General features: G+C 36.1%; 1 protein-coding gene across 2 annotated transcripts in view; it reads right to left on the bottom strand.

The window, feature by feature from the left end:
- Positions 1–621: 621 nt before the first annotated feature.
- SPRED1 (sprouty related EVH1 domain containing 1) overlaps positions 622–18151 on the bottom strand; it is a 117730-nt gene continuing 100200 nt past the window's right edge. Inside the window, exons 6-7 of one of the 2 annotated variants that reach the window (XM_027570945.2) lie at positions 7696–7797; positions 622–4586 (exon numbers count right to left, since the gene is read on the bottom strand). In XM_027570945.2, coding sequence (XP_027426746.1) covers positions 3936–4586; positions 7696–7797 — 753 coding nt within the window. In that variant the 3' untranslated portion in view covers positions 622–3935. The remainder of the gene's footprint in view (positions 4587–7695; positions 7798–18151) is intronic. The other variant, XM_027570946.2, reaches the window with a different exon arrangement.

Here is an 18151-nt window from a genome sequence, read left to right as displayed (position 1 = left end):
TGAGTCAACAATAGTACCTTATGGTACTATTATTATCATGGTTTATAGACCAATTTTTTTAAGTGCAACAATATAAGTTTCTAGTGCTTTCCCTTCTACTTAGAAATATGATCCTGGAGTTCAAATTAAGAATGAGAAAATTTAGTGAAGAATCTGTTTTCCAGGTAACTAAAGTTTTCCAAGTTTTATGTAGAAAAATGTTACACTTACTTAATGCATCTTTGGGCTAAAATTAAAAACCCAATCTCACCCACATATTCCAAAAAGTAATCACAAAGCCTAAAGTAAATTTCAACAAAAGAAACATCCTTTAAATTGCCCATCTGGAGGAAAGTACATGTTTCCTGTACTTTGAAGACTTATATGGATATTAGAAAACATCTCTGTGGCATTCAATTAAGGGGGTGGGGTGGGGAGTAAAAGAAAAGAAAAAGCAAGACTTACCCAAGATATCAGATGGCACTATACACATGAATTGAAAGTGCATTTGTATTACTTCAAAAGTTCTTTTTAGGCACTGCTGAATAACCAATGAAAATAGGTAGTTTCAAGTTTTCCCCTTTAAATTTTAACCCCTGTCCCAACATCATCCCAGAGACATACACACACTCTCTGAAGTTGTCATGATCAAATATAGGTGATGTTTATTTATTTTTTTAAAAAAACTCCCTGGCTGGTAATGGGAGGAAAATTAGAATACCATTTTGGTAATGGCTCTTGCACGTTAAAAGAATTAGTTTTATAAATGCTTCGGCATATCCATTAAGTTTGATTGCCAGTTCCAAAGATCAATAAATATTTTAAGACAGGATATGTAAGAAAAAAGTGCTTAAAATCTTTCAGGGACCAAAAGACACATTAGAGAAAAGGTTCGTTTTACAATTCCTTTGAGATATGTCTTACTCTTGCTTTCTCTGTTTGGAGGTGGCCACTACTTAAATAGCCCTTTTTATTGGTAGTAGTGATGAACCCTGTCAGATCCTGATTGCCACCTCATGTCTCTGGTCTATAAAACATCCAGTAGGTGGTGCTGAAGTTCCATACCTCATATTTCTTCAGCAAACAAAATGATTCCCCTGTCAAGGCAGGAGAAAAATCATTTAAGAACTATCAGTTCTGAACACAACAAGCCATCAGACCAAAGTCTTTCTTGTTATGCCATCTAGATGATTTCATTTTCAATATTTACTATTACTTAAGCTGGTTTAGCCATTTGCTTATAACTACCAGATTAAAAGCAAAGAGAAAGGTTTCAGAGGAAAAGTCAGTTGGCAGTGCCAAGTCTGTATGCAGAAGCAGAAAATGTTCCTGAACATACATATACACGTTTTAAGAATGAGAAATTTAAACTATCCTTTTTCTTCCCCCCACAGAACTCTAATTTATTCAAGAGAACATTTCCACAGAGGGATTCAGACATTATATTATCAGTTAGTATTCTAGACTGGTTTGGAATCTGAGTGTGTTAACTACAAAGATCCAAGGTGAAATAAAAACCATTTCATCACCATAGTTTTTAATGAAGAAACTTGTTTAAAATTGTAAAGGAAAAAAATGGGAATGGGATGGCAAAATCTTAGCAGCAAAGTGGTTAAACAAATTGAAAATATTAATGCACAAACATTAAAATATTAAAGCATATATGTTGCATATAAAATACAGTACAGAACCAGGAGTTGCACTATACTGATTAGTGCTTAACAGAAGAAATGATTAAATTTGTTCTTCCCAGAAGTATATACACAGTTCATTTCCACAGCATTTTCCTATAGGGCCAGCAAGTTATTTTCTTCAGTTATTCACACCTTGCTCAAACCTGAATTATGAACTCAGCACTTACAAATATGAAAATTCATTCACAAGGAAAACCAGTATTTCCATTTTACCAATAAAAAGTAATTTTAAAAGTTAACAGTCTATTCTAGGAAACCAAGTTTAGCTGAAAACTTCAGGGATGAAGATCATCTGGTGTAGCAGTGTTCAATTATATAAACAGTAAAAATAAGTCTTAAAACTGCTGCTACAGTGTCATATTTTGGATTTAGTTCATCCAATTGATTTTTAGTACAAAACTAGAAATAACCTCTTCTTCATAACATCTATAGTTATCAATATATTTTTCTTCTTTTCAATGTGAAATAATACTTCAAGATGATCTATATACACAATGTTGTCAGTTCAAGCTGTCATATAAATATAAATGCTTTCTTAAAAAAAAGTATTTTACAGACAGATAGTGTTATATACATTGTTCAGTTTGATCTGGGGCAAAAGAAGAAAGCTAACACAAGCTTAAGTGTGATATGTAAAAAGAACGATACATAAATGACATTTTAAAACCTGCATAGAAATGAGCTTCAAATGGTAGTGTGATTTTAATTTTATCACTTCTGAAACTTCAAGCCATTAAAAAAAAGGCACACTTCTCAACTTTATCCCTCTAAGGGAATGTTCTTAAAGAACCCTTTACTTGTTAGAGTTTTAATGTAACACTTAAGACAAAAACAAAAACAAAAACAAAACCAATAAAAAAACAAACCAACCAGACAAATTGACCCCAACTACTTTAAACAATTTGTTGGAACATTTATCCAACTACTACTTTAAACAATTTGTTGGAACATTATCCAACTACTTTGTAAATAAAACATCCAGTAATACAATGCTCTGCAAAAGAAATAAAATTATATGTACAAGATATTTCATTCACAATGTTGGATTAAATACTTTCCTGGGATAGTTTAGTATATATTTTAACATAAAATAATTTTGCTTTTGGCAAGTTTAAATAAAGTAAAATGCAACTGGGAAAAGTTATTGTTATGTGAATAATAAGCACTGAGAATTAAGCTAAAAAATTAACACAGCTGAACACAGTCTAGTTTAGCAGAGTGATAAATGGAGATCTCAGGAGGAAACTTTTACATGAACTATCCAGTTACACTTTTTGCCTTGTAAAACATTTGTAAATGCAATGTGATTTTTTTGAAGGAGGAAACTCTAAAGAAAACAACTTGCTGGTTGAATACCACAAAAAACAAAACAACCCCAAAACCTCACTTTTTTCTATAATGTTTACTCAGTCTCTTTTTATATAAAAATAAGTGTTACGTTCCCATCAGAACATTAGACAATTACATCTGTGCTTTAAAAAAAAAAATTGGTCGCTCAAGGCTATTAGAATATTTTTAAAGATTTTAGATTACCAGAATGTACAGATAGAACTCAATATAAACTGTAGCCAAAGGGAAATGAGGATGAAAATATCAAATCATTCACATGGAATAAAAACATTATTAACTAGATGAGTAAAATATTCAAAATATAATGGAATGTGACAGTAGATATATGTACATCTACTTCAGAACTAGGAAGGGGAAGAAAAGTTTAATATGTGATAATTCGTACCTTATATTTAGTTAAATATAAACATTTGTTATTTATACATAAAACCGCTTTCAAAAAACAACTAATAAATGATTTAGTTGCACTTGTTTTACTTCTTACAATTCCCAAGTGTTAACTTTTCTTAGATTGAAAACAACTGTCCCCTAGTGCACTTTTAGTTTATGTCTTAATGAATTCAAACCTTTAAAAGTCCCATCACCTAATGCATAAATATACAAAAATGCCAAAAATTAATCCCTTTTAAGTTGGATATTTTATGCTGACTTTGTATAGCCAATAACCAGAAATGGTTTCCTTTTGCAAATACTCTTTACAACCTGTAACAAAACATGCCATGCACTGAAGGGAGAAAGTTAGGCATGGCTAGCGTTTGTGAAATGCCAAGAACTAACGAGTTCTGCTTCCTCCACGTGTGGCCCCAATGAGACCAGGCAAGATTTCATATTGCTTGCCAAAAGCTTCCACAAATACAAGTTAGCTAATTCCTGGAAACAAAGATTTTAAGCTCATTTTGGCACGGGATTCTTTCACCCAGCAGCTTTATGCTTCCCACCACAGCACCCACACGCCTCGCCACAACGATGGCACATTCTCAAAGGGACATAGCAGCACATACATGGTACGATGAAGGACAAAGCTACTAGGGCTAACCATCGCAAGCAGAACTTGTCATCACTAGTGTCACATGAACAGGGATCAGAAAAATCTCCCTCTGAGTCTGACATACAATGATATAACATGCTCTCTGCACAGAGCATGCAACTAACTTGATATATGCATCTTTTAATAGGGTCTGGAGCATCCTGACATTTTCCCCTGCCGTTTTCTTCATGATTAAACCTTTCCTGGCAGTATACGCAGCGGGAACGTTCACCATCTTCTTTTCTTCGTTTTGACTTCTTAAATTTTAATGAGGAAGGCTGTGTCTTAAATACCACAGAGTCTTTGAGTGAACTTAACTTAGTTTCATCCCCACAAGAGTATAGATAGTCTGATTTTTTACTGTCTGGTTTAGAAAACTGAATATTGGAATCAGTATCATCTCTCTCTAAGTCATTTTTCCACATGTCAGGATGTCTGTAGTCTGCATAACGACGTATTAAGATATCTCGAGGGTTTATTCTGACAATCTCATCTTCATCTTGAAAGCTGACATGTCGGATTGATTTCAAAGGGACCTAAAAAGGAAAGAGATGAAAATGGCAATAAGAACAGTGAAGGTTAATTTTATATGTCAATTTGGCTGGGCTGCACTGCCCAAATATTTGATCAAACATTATTCTGGATGTTTAAGTGAAGATGTTGCTTGTATGAGATCAATCTTTAAGTTGGTGGATTATGAATGAAGTAGATTATCTTCCACAACATAGACAGATGTCATCAATTAGTTGAAGGCCTTAATAACATAAATGTTGACCAGCCCAAGCAAGACAGAATTCTGCTAGCAGACCGCCTTTGGATGGGATTGCAACTCTTCCCCGGGTCTCAAGCCTGTTAGCCTACCTGCATATTTTGCATATATACCTTCATTATTCCATGAACCAATTCCTTAAAATAAATCTCTCTCTGTGTATATATACGTAATGAGTTGGTTCTGTTTCTCAGGAGAACCCTGACTCATACAGATTCTAGTACAAGAATTGGGAGAGTTGCTGTTAACAAGTACGTAAAAACATGGAAATGACTTTGGAAATGGGTAGAAGTTAAAAGAGTTTTGAGGTTCATGTTACAAAAAGCCTTGAAGAGACTGTTGTTAGGAATATGGACATTAAATGTGCTTCTGGTGAAGGCTCAGATGGAAATGAACAATGTTGGAAACTGGAGGGAAGGTGATACTTGTTTTAAATTGGTAAAGAATGTGGATGAACTGTATGTTAGCGTTGTGTGGAAGACAGAACCTGTGACTGATGGACTTGGATATTTGGCAGAGATTCTAAGCAAAGCGCTGAAGGTGCTCAGTTTCTCCTTGTGGCTAACACTAAAATGTGAGAGGAAAGGGATAAACTGAAGTAGAAACTTTTAAGCAAAAAGGAAGGAGATCTTGAAGAATTGGAAAATTCTCTGCCTATGGGTAGTGCAAAAATTGAGAAAGCATGTTCTAGAGAGAATACCCAAGGGTGTGGCTAACCAATCATATAATAAAGAGATTATGGTGTGATTCCTGAATCCAATCAACTATCTCAGCTACAAAGCTGCTACAACGGACTACAGGAAACAGAGGTAGCATGAAACGAAGAAAAGCTTTTTTGGACTTCTAGGATTTACAGGACTGGCAAATAGAGCTATCTGACTGAAAACATGTGTTATCCTTTAAGAAAAGGAAAGAATGATCCCAAGGGTGAGGCTCTCTCCTCAGTTTCAGTGGGCCAGAAAACCTGGAACCTAGGGTATGAGGCTATCATGCACTGCTAAGGATTTGGGGTCACCAATCTGCTTGGCCCATAGGACAAAATACTGAGCCAGAGCCAAAGAGGATTATTCCCAAGCCTTAAAATCTCACAGAATTTGCCCTGCTAGGTTTTAGACTTGCTTAGGACTCATGACTGCTTTCTTCTTTCTAAGATTTCTCCCTTTTCAAAAGGGAGTATCTATTCTATGCCTTTCCCATCCTGCTATTTTAGAAGCAGGTAATTTGTCTTGCTTTACAGGTTCCCAGCTGGAGAGGAATTTTGCCTTAGGATGAAACACATCCTGCATCTCACCCACACTCAACTTAGTAGAAAAGATGCAGGACTTAGAATTGATGCTAGAATGGGTTAAAACTTTTGGGCTGTTGTGATGAGATGAATCTGAGGAACCAGAGGGTGGAATGTTATGGGCTGAACTGTGTACTCCCAAATTCCTATGTTGAAACCAATACTTCAGAATATAACAACATTTGGATATAAGGCCTTTTAAAGGTGATTACATTAAAATAAGGTCCTTACGATGGGTCTTAATCCAATCTGGTATCCTTTTAAGAAAAGGAAATTTGGGGGGGCCTGTGTGGCTCAGTCAGTTAAGTTTCCGACTCTTGATTTCAGCTCAGTTATGATCTTGGGGTCGTGGGATCTCCGTGCTCAGCCAAGAGTCTGAAGATTCTTTCCCTCTTCCTTTGCCCCTCCCCCTGCTCACACGTGTTCTCTCTCTCTCTTTCTCTAAAATAAATAAATAAATCTTAAAAAAAAAAAAAAAGGGAAAGAAAGAAAAGGAAAGGAAATTTGGACATACAGAGAGGCACCAGAGATGTGGGTGTACAAAAGAAAGACCATATGAGGACGTGGCCAAAAAGCAGACATTTACAAGCCAGGAAGAGAAGCTTCAGAAGAAACCAAATGTGCCAACATCTTGATTTTAGACTTCCAGTTTCCAGAACTATGAGAAAATAATTTTTTTTGTTCAAGCCACTCCATCTGATACTTTGTTATGATAGCCCTAGCAAACCAATACACAGACACACATGTATATAGCTTGGCTATATAGTCTCTGAAAATGACTTAAAACACACTACACCTGCTTGTTCTCATTCCCTCTCCTTGCTCCTTCTCCCACCCCCTTTCTGGGTATATTGTCTTCCTGAGGCCCGGGAGCAAATTATATCTTTTGGGGGATAAATCAAATGGGGTCTAAATCAAAATGACCTTTCCCTTTACCTATACAAGCGGGCTTCTTGTAGTCACATTTGTATTTCCTAGTCCTAGTCCCTGGACACAGTAACTGGTCTACAGGAAAGCACCTGATCCAGGTTGAGGCAAAATTCCATTCTCAAGATATTATGGAACTGGGGCTAAAATAAACCTCCAGATCTGGGCTAAAGGTGGAATGATGGATACAGTCTATTAAATTACCAATATATAATTCCTATTGGCTTTATTCAGTGATAAATACACAGTGGCAATCCTCAGACTCAAACCAGAAACTTGGATGGAATTTAAGTAATAGTGTTTATAATCATATATGTAGCAAATGTACACATGAAAAAAAATTCCTAGTATAATTCAGCTACATGGAGACTAAAAAATTTCACTTATATGTTAATTAGTAATAGTCTATATCGGAAAATAAAACTAAGGGATGCCTGGATGGCTCAGTCATTAAGCATCTGCCTTCGGCTCAGGTCATGATCCCTGGGGGTCCTGGGATCGAGTCCTGCATCGGGCTCCCTGCTGGGCAGAGTCTGCTTCTCCCTCTCCCTCTGCCTCTCCCCCTGCTTGTGCTCTCTCTCAAATAAAATCTTAAAAAAAAAATAAAAATAAAAACATTAAAAACAAAACAACAAAAAAAGAAGATAAAACTAAGACCACTTACCCTATTTTGGGATTTTAGGTTTCCACATTCCTTGGATATTTGTCGTTGTACATATTCTATACTTCTGCTCTGACTGTCTAGGCCCGGATGACTGAACGTTATCTAAAATATAAACAATTTCTACTTAAGTGACAAGAGAATGTATTTATTTTTAATAAAACTATATGCAGTGTGTATTCCAAAACTTCATAGCCTATTAGTAGTGAAGCCTTTCAAAATAGTTTTAATAAAAAGCATTATTTGAATCATCCTATTATTTAAACTTAGGCGATTCCTTACACATTTAAATTTTAATTTCGAAAGTAACACGAACTTCTGGTTTCTGATTCTGCATGTAAGGAACTTAGTAATTGCCACTCTGTTCTAACAAGTAAAAAACCTTAAATAGAAAAAATATCATCAACTCTTCTCAGATCTGTAAGAGAGAGGAGGACACAGTGCAAACCCCTGCCTCCAAGATTGGAGACAGACAGGAAAATAAAGGGAGTCACAGCCCACTAGAGCAGATTCATGAGCAGAAATTCCCATAGAAACCAGTGCTGAGGTTGGAAAACCTGAACTATAATTGATGAGTTGCCAGAGCTCAGTGTATACACTGAGTTAAAAACTCTAAGTGGACCCAGTCATAGTAGAGCTCCCAAATTTTTTTGTGTTTACCTCCAGGAGCTCAACCAAGTTCTTGCAGTAAATATCAGAAAAATCCTTGCATGCATCCAGAAAGGGGATGGGAAATGGAACCATTTTTTAACTATGCCAGAATACTCGGGTTTTTCGGTTTGTTTTTTTTAACAAGGTCTGCCCTCAGGAGAAACTAGTGAACCAGAGCCTGACCTAGGATATTATCAGAGCCTACCTGACCCAGAAGACAAAGAGCCAACTCTAGTCAACTCTAACCAGCTGACCCAACCAAAAAGTTAGAAAAAACTGCAAAATACTAGTGGAGTTAACAGTCCAGAAGCACAGGCTCATTCTGAAAGACTGAGACCTAATCATAGGACTACAGAATGCTTCCCCTCCCCACCATACCTCACCACCGTATACTAAAGGCCTATTTCTAGCAGTTCCTTTAAGACCCAGTACATCATGTGTAGCTATTAAAAAAACAAAACAAAACAAAACAAAAAAACTGTAAAATATACTGAAAGGCAAAAACCAATTTGAAAAGATAGAACAAGCATCAGAACCAGACATAGCAGGGATGTTGGAATTAGCAGACTAGGAATTTAAAACAACTATGATTAATACACTAAAAGCTCTAATGGATAGACAGCATGCAAGAACAAATGAGCAATACAAGGAAAGAGATAGAAATTCTAATAAGGAACCAAAAGAAATGCTAGAGTTCACAAACATTAAGAGAAATGAAGAGTGCCTTTGCTGAACTTACTAGACTGGACATGACTGAGGAAAAAAATCTCTGAGCTATTTAAAATAGTAATGACTGAGAATTTACCTAAATTAATGTCAGACACCAAACCACAGACCCAGGAAACTCAAAGAACACCAAGCAGGATAAATCCCAAAAAACATACTATACCTAAGAATATTTTCAAACTATAAAAACTCAAAGAAAAAATCCTGAAAAATGAACAACAACAACAACAACAAAATTCCTTACTTATAGAAGAGCAAAGAATTACATCTGACTTCACCTCAGAAACCATGTAAGAAGAGAGTGGAATAAAATATTTAAAGTGGTGAAAGAAAAAAATCTGTCAACCTAGAATTCTGTACCTTGCCAAAAAGCAAACAAACTTCAAAAAAGATATAAAGACTTTCTCAAATAAAAACTGAAGAAATTTGTTGCCAGTAGACCTGCCTTATAAGAAATGTTATGAGATTCTTTAGAGAGAAGGAAAATAATACAGATCAGAAACTCAGATCTACATAAGAGTAAAGGAGCACTGAGGAAAGAATAAAATAATATTTCACAATAAAATACAATTTTAATTTTTCTTATTCTTAATTGAGCTAACAGAGCATAGCTTATTCAAAAATAGTAACAATGTATTCAATCATGTATGATTATATATATTCATATATACTCACATATATAAAGTGAAATAAATGACAGTAATGATATAAGAGATGGGAAGGAGGAGTTAGGATTATTTTGTTATTATCAGGTAATCCCAATACCTGTAAAGTGATTTAGTGTTCTCTGAAAATGGACACAGATGCAAAGCATAGGGAGACCATAAAAAAAGGTAAAACAAACAAATATAACTGATATGCTAAAAAGGAGAGAAAATAAAACCACATAAAATGTTGAATGAAACCACAAAAGGCAGAAAGTAAGTGAAAGACAAAAAGAGAAACAGAGAACAAGGGCAACAAATTGAAAACTGTAAAAAAATATGACAGATATTAATCTTACTGTATTGATAACCACTTTGAATGTTAATGCCCTAAAGGTACCAATTAAAAAATACAGACTGCCAGAATGAATAAAAAAGACCCAATTACAAGAAACGAACTATGAGTATAAAGACACATATAGAGTAAAAGTAAACGGAGAGAGAATACACTATACTAACACTAATCAAAAGAAAGCAAATTTAATTCATTTCAGACAAAGCAGACTTCAAAGCAAAGAAATTACTGGTCATAAAGAGGGGCATTAAGGAGCAGCTGGGTGGCTCAGTTGGTTAAGCGTCTGCTTTTTGGCTCAGGTCAAGATCCTGGGGTCCTGGGATCAAACCCCACATCAAGCAGGGAGCCTGCTTCTCCATCTCCCTCTGCCTCTCCCCCTGCTTGTGCATCTTCTCTCTCTAAGGAATAAATTAAATCTTAAAAAAAAAAATAAAGAGGGCATTACATAATGTTATGAGATTAATTTTCTAAGACCTGCAATCCTTAATGTGTAGTGCTTAAGAACAGAGCATTAAATTACACAAGGCAAAACTTGATAGAAATGCAAGGATAAAGAGATGTACCTACTACCACAGCTGGAGACTTCAACACCCTTCAATCAGAAATGGACAGATCCAACAGGCAGAAAATCATTAAGGACCTAGCTGAACTCAACACCATCAATCAGGTGAATATAACTGACATCTATAGACTACTTAACAATAGCAGAATACATATTTTCTCAAGCTCACATGAACATCAACCATTTACGGCCCACATTCTGGGCCATAAAACTGATTTATTTTATTTTTTTAAAGATTTTATTTATTTGGCAGAGAGAGACATAGTGAGAGAGGGAACACAAGCAGGGGGAATGGGAGAGGAAGAGAAGCAAACGTCCCACTGAGCAGGGAACCCGAAGTGGGGCTTGATCCCAGGACCCTGGGATCATGACCTGAGCCGAAGGCAGACGCCTAACAACTGAGCCACCCAGGTGCCCCCATAAAACAGATTCTAATAAATTTACAAGAATAGAAATTACACAATGTCTGCTCTTAGACCACAAAGGAATTAAACTAGAAATCAGCAACAAAAAGGTAAGTGAAAAAATCCCCAAATATATGGAGATTAAACAAAACAACACACTTCTAAACAACATGTAGATCAAAGAAGAAATCAACAGTATTTTGAACTAAATAGAAATGAAAATTGTGGGATAGAGTGAAGGAAGTGATTACAGGGAAATTTATAGCATCAAATACATATATATATATATATATATATATATATATTAGGAAAGAAAGACCTAAAATCAATAATCTAAGTCTTGACCACAGGAAATTAGAAAAAGAAGGTTAAATCCAAAGGTAGAGTGTCTAGCTAATGCAATAAGACAAGAAAAGGAAATAAAAGGTATATAGATTGAGAAGGAAGAAATAAAACTGTCCTTGTTCACAGGTGACAATCATCTCTGTAGAAAATCTGAAAGAACTGAAAAAACAACTCCTAGAACTAATAAACAATTATAGAAAGGCTGCAGGATACAAGATTTATATATAAAAGCCAATCATTTTCCTATATATGAACACTAAACATACAGAGTTTGACATTAAAAACACAGTACTATTCATATTAGCACGCCCCAAAATGAAATACTTGGGCACACATCTAACAAAATATGTATATAACATCTGTATGAGCAAAAGTATAAAATGCTGATGAACAAAACAAAAGAAAATAAATGCAGAGATATTCCATGTTCATGGATTGGGAGACTCAATATTGTCAAGACGTCAGTTCTTCCCTAATTGGTCTCTAGAGTCAATGCAGTCCCAATTAAACCCCCAGCAAATTATTTTGTGGATACTGACAAACTGATTCTAAAGTTTATAGAAAGAGGCAAAAGACCCAGAATAGCCAACACAATACTGAAGGAGAATTAAAGCTGGAGGACTGACATTACCTGACTTCCAGGCTATATTAATCAAGACAGTGTGGTTGATACAAAAGAACAAATAGATCAGTGGAACAGAACAGATGACCCTGGTAACGGTGATGGCTTTTTAAAAATTTTTTATTTTATTGTTATGTTAATCACCATACATTACATCATTAGTTTTTGATGTAGTGGTCCATGATTCATTGTTTGCGTATAACACCCAGTGCTCCATTCAATATGTGCCCTCTTTAATACCCATCACCAGGCTAACCCATCCCCCACCCCCCCTCCCCTCTAGTCAGGAAACGACAAATGTTGGTGAAGATGCAGAGAAATGGCGATGACTTTTGAGATACAACACCAAAGGCACAATCCATGAAAGAAAGAACTCATAAGGTGGACTTCATTAAAATTAAAAACTTCTGCTCTGCAAAATACAATGTCAAAATAACAAGAAGACAAGCCACAGAATGGGAGAAATTATTTGTAGAAGATATATGATAAAGGACTGTTATCCAAAATATACAAAGAATTGTTAAAAACCAACAACAAAAAACCAAACAACCCAATTAAAAAAATGGGCCAAGATCTCGTCACTTCACCAAGGAAGATACACAGATGGAAAGTAAGCAAATGAGATGCTACATACCTTAAATCATCAGGGAAATGCAAATTAAAACAATGAGATACCACTACACAACTAGTGGAATGGCGTATTCAGAACACTGATAATGCCAAATGCTGGGAAGAATGTGGGGCAAGAGGACTGCTGGTAGGATTCAAAATGGTACACATACTTTGGAAGACAATTTGGTAATTTCTTATAACACTAAACATACTCTTCCCATATGATCCAGCAATTGTCCTCCTTGATATTTACTCAAAAGATTCAAAATCTTATGTCCAGGCAAAAATAAGCACAACAATATTTATAGTAGCTTTATTCATAAGTGCTAAAACTTGGAAGCAACCAAGATGGCCTTCAGTAAGGGAAAGGATAAAGTGTGGTAGACCCAGACAATAGATTATTATTCAGTATTTGTAAAAAAAACATGGAAGAATTTTACATACATATTACTAAGTGGAAGAAACCAATCTGAAAAGGCTATATTAACTTTATGATTCCAACTATATGACTTTCCGATACAGGCAAACTATAAAGATAGTAAAAAGATAAGTTGCCAGGAGTTGTGTTTTGGTGGGTGGAGTAGAGGTGAACAGGCGGAACATAGAGAATTTTTTAGAGCAATAAAAAAACTCTATGATACCATAATGATGGATACATGTCACACATTTGTTGGAATACACAGAATGCAAAACACCAAAAGCGAACCCAAATATAAATTATGGACTTTGGGTGATTATGGTATGTCAAGGTAAGTTCATCAGTTATAACTGTACTTTCCACTTTGGGGCTATGTATTTACACACACACACTCATGCATGTCTGCATTATGAGGATCTTTAAAAATTTAGTGCTTCCTTACACTTGTTACATTACAGATACCTTTCTCTGTTTATACATATAGCTTTTCTTTTAATAGCAGCTTAATATTCCATTGAATGAATAATTTATTTAACTAGTCTGATCAATATACACAGACTCTTCCCCAGCTTTTGCTGTTACAAACACAACTGAACAAATATTTTTATACATTATTTTTTAATACACATGTCCAGGCATATCTGCATCACAAATTCCTAAAAGTAGAATTGCTGGATTAAAAAGTTTGTATACTTCAACTCAATAATGAATTTAAATGGACATATCCAACATGAACCACCTACTTAGTAGTATCTTAAACAAAAAAGAAGTTTAATAAAAATAGTTAAGGACAGGGGTGCCTGGGTGGCTCAGTTGGTTAGGCATTTGCCTTCAGCTCAGGTCATGATCCCAGGGTCCCAGGATCAAGTCCCGCATCAGGCTTTCTGCTCAGCAGAGTCTGCTTCTCCCTCCCCCCCTCCCCCTGCTCATGCTCTCTTTCTCTCTCTCTCTAAAAGAAAATAAAATAGTTAAGGACTTTAAGAAATTATTTCATTCCCAGCCTTGTTTCCTACAGTTTTAAAATTTTACTTTAGCACTTTAATCACATAGTAGGACCATAAAGAGAAACAGAAGCATTCCAATTTTAATTATGAGGAAGGACTAAATGATTAATGTGGGATGAAGTACAATTTCTGTATTATGGAGTTTACTTTCTCTAACCTGTCTTTATTATGCATCCTCCTATGTCTACCTATTTCTGTATAGTGTGAAAAATTATGAGCTAATATTTCCCATTCAGTTTTCCTTTTAGTTTCAGTATGCAACTATATTTGATTTCCTAAAAAATATATAATACTAGACACTATGGAAAGCATGATAAAGTAGAAAAACGGTTGTTATCCTCACTGAGGTAAAAGGATAAAGCATAAGCTTGCAAAGTTATGTAATTATAACTTAAGGTGGAATGTGTAAGAATTCAGGAGTTAACAGGAGAAGAAATCACCATGGATTCAATGGTCTGGGAAGGTGTCATGAGGAAAATGGGATCTGAAGTAAACACAAAATGAAGTAAGCATTTGATCAGATTTTTAAAAAGGATTCAAAACATGCAACTTGATAAATGAAGATATGGCACTGTTTATTAGTGGGGGAAGGAATCCAATAAATGGTGTGGGAACAATTAATTATCTATTATCTATATGGAAAAAATAAAATTGGATCACTACCACAGAAATTAGTTTGAAGTGGGTTACAAACAAAAATTTAGAACTTTTAGAATAGGGAGAAAATGCAGGCAACAAACTGAGTGTTACTGGAGTGGTGGGGGGTGGGAGGGATGGGGGGGCTGGGTGATAGACACTGGGGAGGGTATGTGCTATGGTGAGCGCTGTGAATTGTGCAAGACTGTTGAATCACAGATCTGTACTTCTGAAACACATAATGCAACATATGTTAAGAAAAAAGAAAAAGACGAAGATAGCAGGAGGGGAAGAATGAAGGGGAGTAAGTCAGAGGGGGAGACGAACCATGAGAGATGATGGACTCTGAAAAACAAACTGAGGGTTCTAGAGGGGAGGAGGGTAGGGGGATGGGTTAGCCTGGTGATGGGTATTAAGGAGGGCACATTCTGCATGGAGCACTGGGTGTTATGCACAAACAATGAATCATGGAACACTACATCAAAAACTAATGATGTAATATATGGTGATTAACATAACAATAAAAAATTTAAAAAAAGAATAGGGAGAAAACGTTTGAGACAAAAATAGGGAGGAATTTGTAGAAACACCATCAGGAAAAGAATGATAAATTCAGTTGCATTAAAATTTAGAATATCTACTCATCAAAACCCCCTTAAAGAGAGTGAAAAACTACCATTAGCTAAGAGATATTGCCCATAAATAAAACTAAAAATGGAGAAATGTCACTGAAAATTTTATTACTCAGATTACTCAGGAACAAGGTCATAGAAGACCACTTAATTAAAACCATTTTATAAAGGAACAATCACAGCTATTTCTATAATCTTGCAAATGCTCAATAAGTATCTCTTACTCATAGAACACAGGAATCCTATAGACTAATTTGTCTAATTTGTTCAGAGCCTTCTGTACACACCAATGTCAAAAGCCCATTCCTGGGTGCCTGGGTGGCTCAGTTGGTTAAGCAACTGCCTTCGGCTCAGGTCATGATCCTGGAGTCCCGGGATCGAGTCCTGCATCGGGCTCCCTGCTCAGCAGGGAGTCTGCTTCTCCCTCTGACCCTCCCCCCTCTCGTGCTCTCTATCTCTCATTCTCTCTCTCTCAAATAAACAAAATCTTTAAAAAAAAAAAACAAAAAAACCCGTTCCTATACACCCTGAAGAAAGTCTTGCATATGAATAGTTGGAACAAGAAAGTTTGTACTAGCAGTATGCCTAATAACAACAAAAATATGGAAACAACTGAAATATCCACTGGCCAAAGAAGAAGAAATAAGCGGTTGAGTTACCAAGAAAGCACAGGAATGCAAAGTAAACAAAATCCAAGATAATGGTTACCTCTAGAATGAAGCAAGGGAATGGGACTGGGGGCGCTCATTTCTTTAAGTTGTTTGCTGGTTTCTCAGGTGTTCGTTATGTATATTGCTTTCTAAGTACTAAATATGTCATAAATTTTCTATCAGAAGCTCATTGATACATGTGCCTTTATTTGTCCACAATGAAATGACCTTCAGGAACTTGAAAGTAAGCAAAATTGAGTAAAAGAGCTATAATGCTAGCTTCTAGGTCTATTAGACCTAACTGACCTAATACCTGACTGAGAGCATTAGCATTTTGAAAGAACGTACCTATCCATGAAAAGGATTTAAATAGCCCATGGAAGCACTGAAAATAAGTCAAAGACAAACACTTAAAATGCCTATCTAAGCATAACTTGAGGAAAAACCTAGTGTTTTTTTCAGCTAGTATTAGGTAACAATTCTCCTTAGGTCTCATTTCTGCAGACCTAGTGAGGAGAGGCACTGTTTGTCTTTGTTTCAGACTCTTTCTATGCAAAGATGTGTGTAAAGTGAAACCACTGAAACATAGTGTCTTCCCAGTTTTCAGTTAGGTTTGTTTAGCATCCAGTATATGACTATGACACTGTCTCCCTCTCTGGCAAAAGTCAGGCAAAACTTACTGCCCTTTATAAAAGACTTTGGATTCCCTAAGCCCAGGGTTCCAATGCTGTGATGCAAACCTACTGAGTGTGCAACATCTACCTGAGCAGCTCAGTGCCATCCCCACCGGATTTGGAAGGCCAGGGGACCAACACAAACATGAAGCTCATGCTACTTTATTGTGCTGTGAGTAATAATGTCCTTTGTCTCTCATCTACCAGTCTTGTCTTCTGTCAGCATCCATACAACTGGCAGGTTAACCTGTTAGCCAGGATAAAAATCTCAGACTCTTCATATTTCTTGACAGCAAGGAAACAGTCTAGTTCTTTTGGCAAGACTGTTCTGCTGTAGAGAAGGATCCATCAAGCTATCCAGTCAAAGGCAATTAAACATTCAAAGCATGCAAGTACTCTGTTGAGCATATACACATGAAGCTAGATTTTGGCAATGATCTAGTATCTCATGAAGATCTATTTTATGCAGACAATGTACTAAACAAGCTACCACTAGTACTACAGTCCACACGATGGCTTAAATTTTACATTCTAATTTTTATAAACCATTTTTCTTAAATGTGATTATTTTACGTCATGAAAGATGACTCCAGTCTTAACATCCTGACAAAATATGGTTTCTGACCTTCAAGTTTAAGGCCAGATTCTGTAATATGGGAAATTCCTCTGTGAGGCCTATTGGATGACATCCAAATGGACAAATGGTATACCACTATAACAGGACTGTACCAAATGCAAGTGTGCATTAATCCTGTTAAGAAACTTCTGTAATTACTTATTAAATGCACAGCTAATAACTACTGTAGCTTTTTTTTTTTTAAGATTTTATTTATTTATTTGACAGAGAGAGACAGTGAGAGAGGGAACACAAGCAGGGGGAGTGGGGGAGGGAGAAGCAGGCTTCCTGTGGAACAGGGAGCCCAATGTGGGGTTCAATCCCAGGGCCCTGGGAGCATGACCTGAGCCGAAGGCAGACTCTTAACGACTGAGCCACTCAGGCGCCCCTCTACTGCAGCTTTAAAGGAGAATACCTACTCCATTCTAATCCCTAATAAACTGAGTTCACTTATTTTAACATCAGCAAATGTGTAATTAAATGTCTAGTTATATAAACTCATAAAACATAACTCTTGTTTCTGTATGTCACATCAATCTTGGAGATAAGGAAAAGTTGTAAAGAAGCTAGAATTCAATTCCCTAATAGTCTGGCTCCTTCTGAAGCCATGTTCAAAATCCCCATGCTAAGAGCTGCCTGCCAAATGTTGTTTACTTCCCTCTTTGCAGTTACCTAGCACTATTTTACAGTTTTCTGCATGGCGACTACATTCTCCAACCAATCCACCACTATCATCATTGCCATTTTGGGAGAAGGGCTCAGTTCTTTTCCCTCCCATCAGTCAAAAGAGTAGCTTATACTTCCCTCAGACAAAAAAGGTAGGCCAAATAAATTCCCAGGGCCTGGGATGATGAATATTAGTCTATTATAACTTTGTGTTACCTTCATCAAGTTTTTTCTCACGGCTC

The sequence above is a fragment of the Zalophus californianus genome, chromosome 6, assembly GCF_009762305.2.
Source record: "Zalophus californianus isolate mZalCal1 chromosome 6, mZalCal1.pri.v2, whole genome shotgun sequence".
NCBI classification, from domain to species: domain Eukaryota; kingdom Metazoa; phylum Chordata; class Mammalia; order Carnivora; family Otariidae; genus Zalophus; species Zalophus californianus.
The sequence above is the reverse complement of the archived record's forward strand: the minus strand, read 5'-3'. Positions and strand labels throughout refer to the sequence as shown.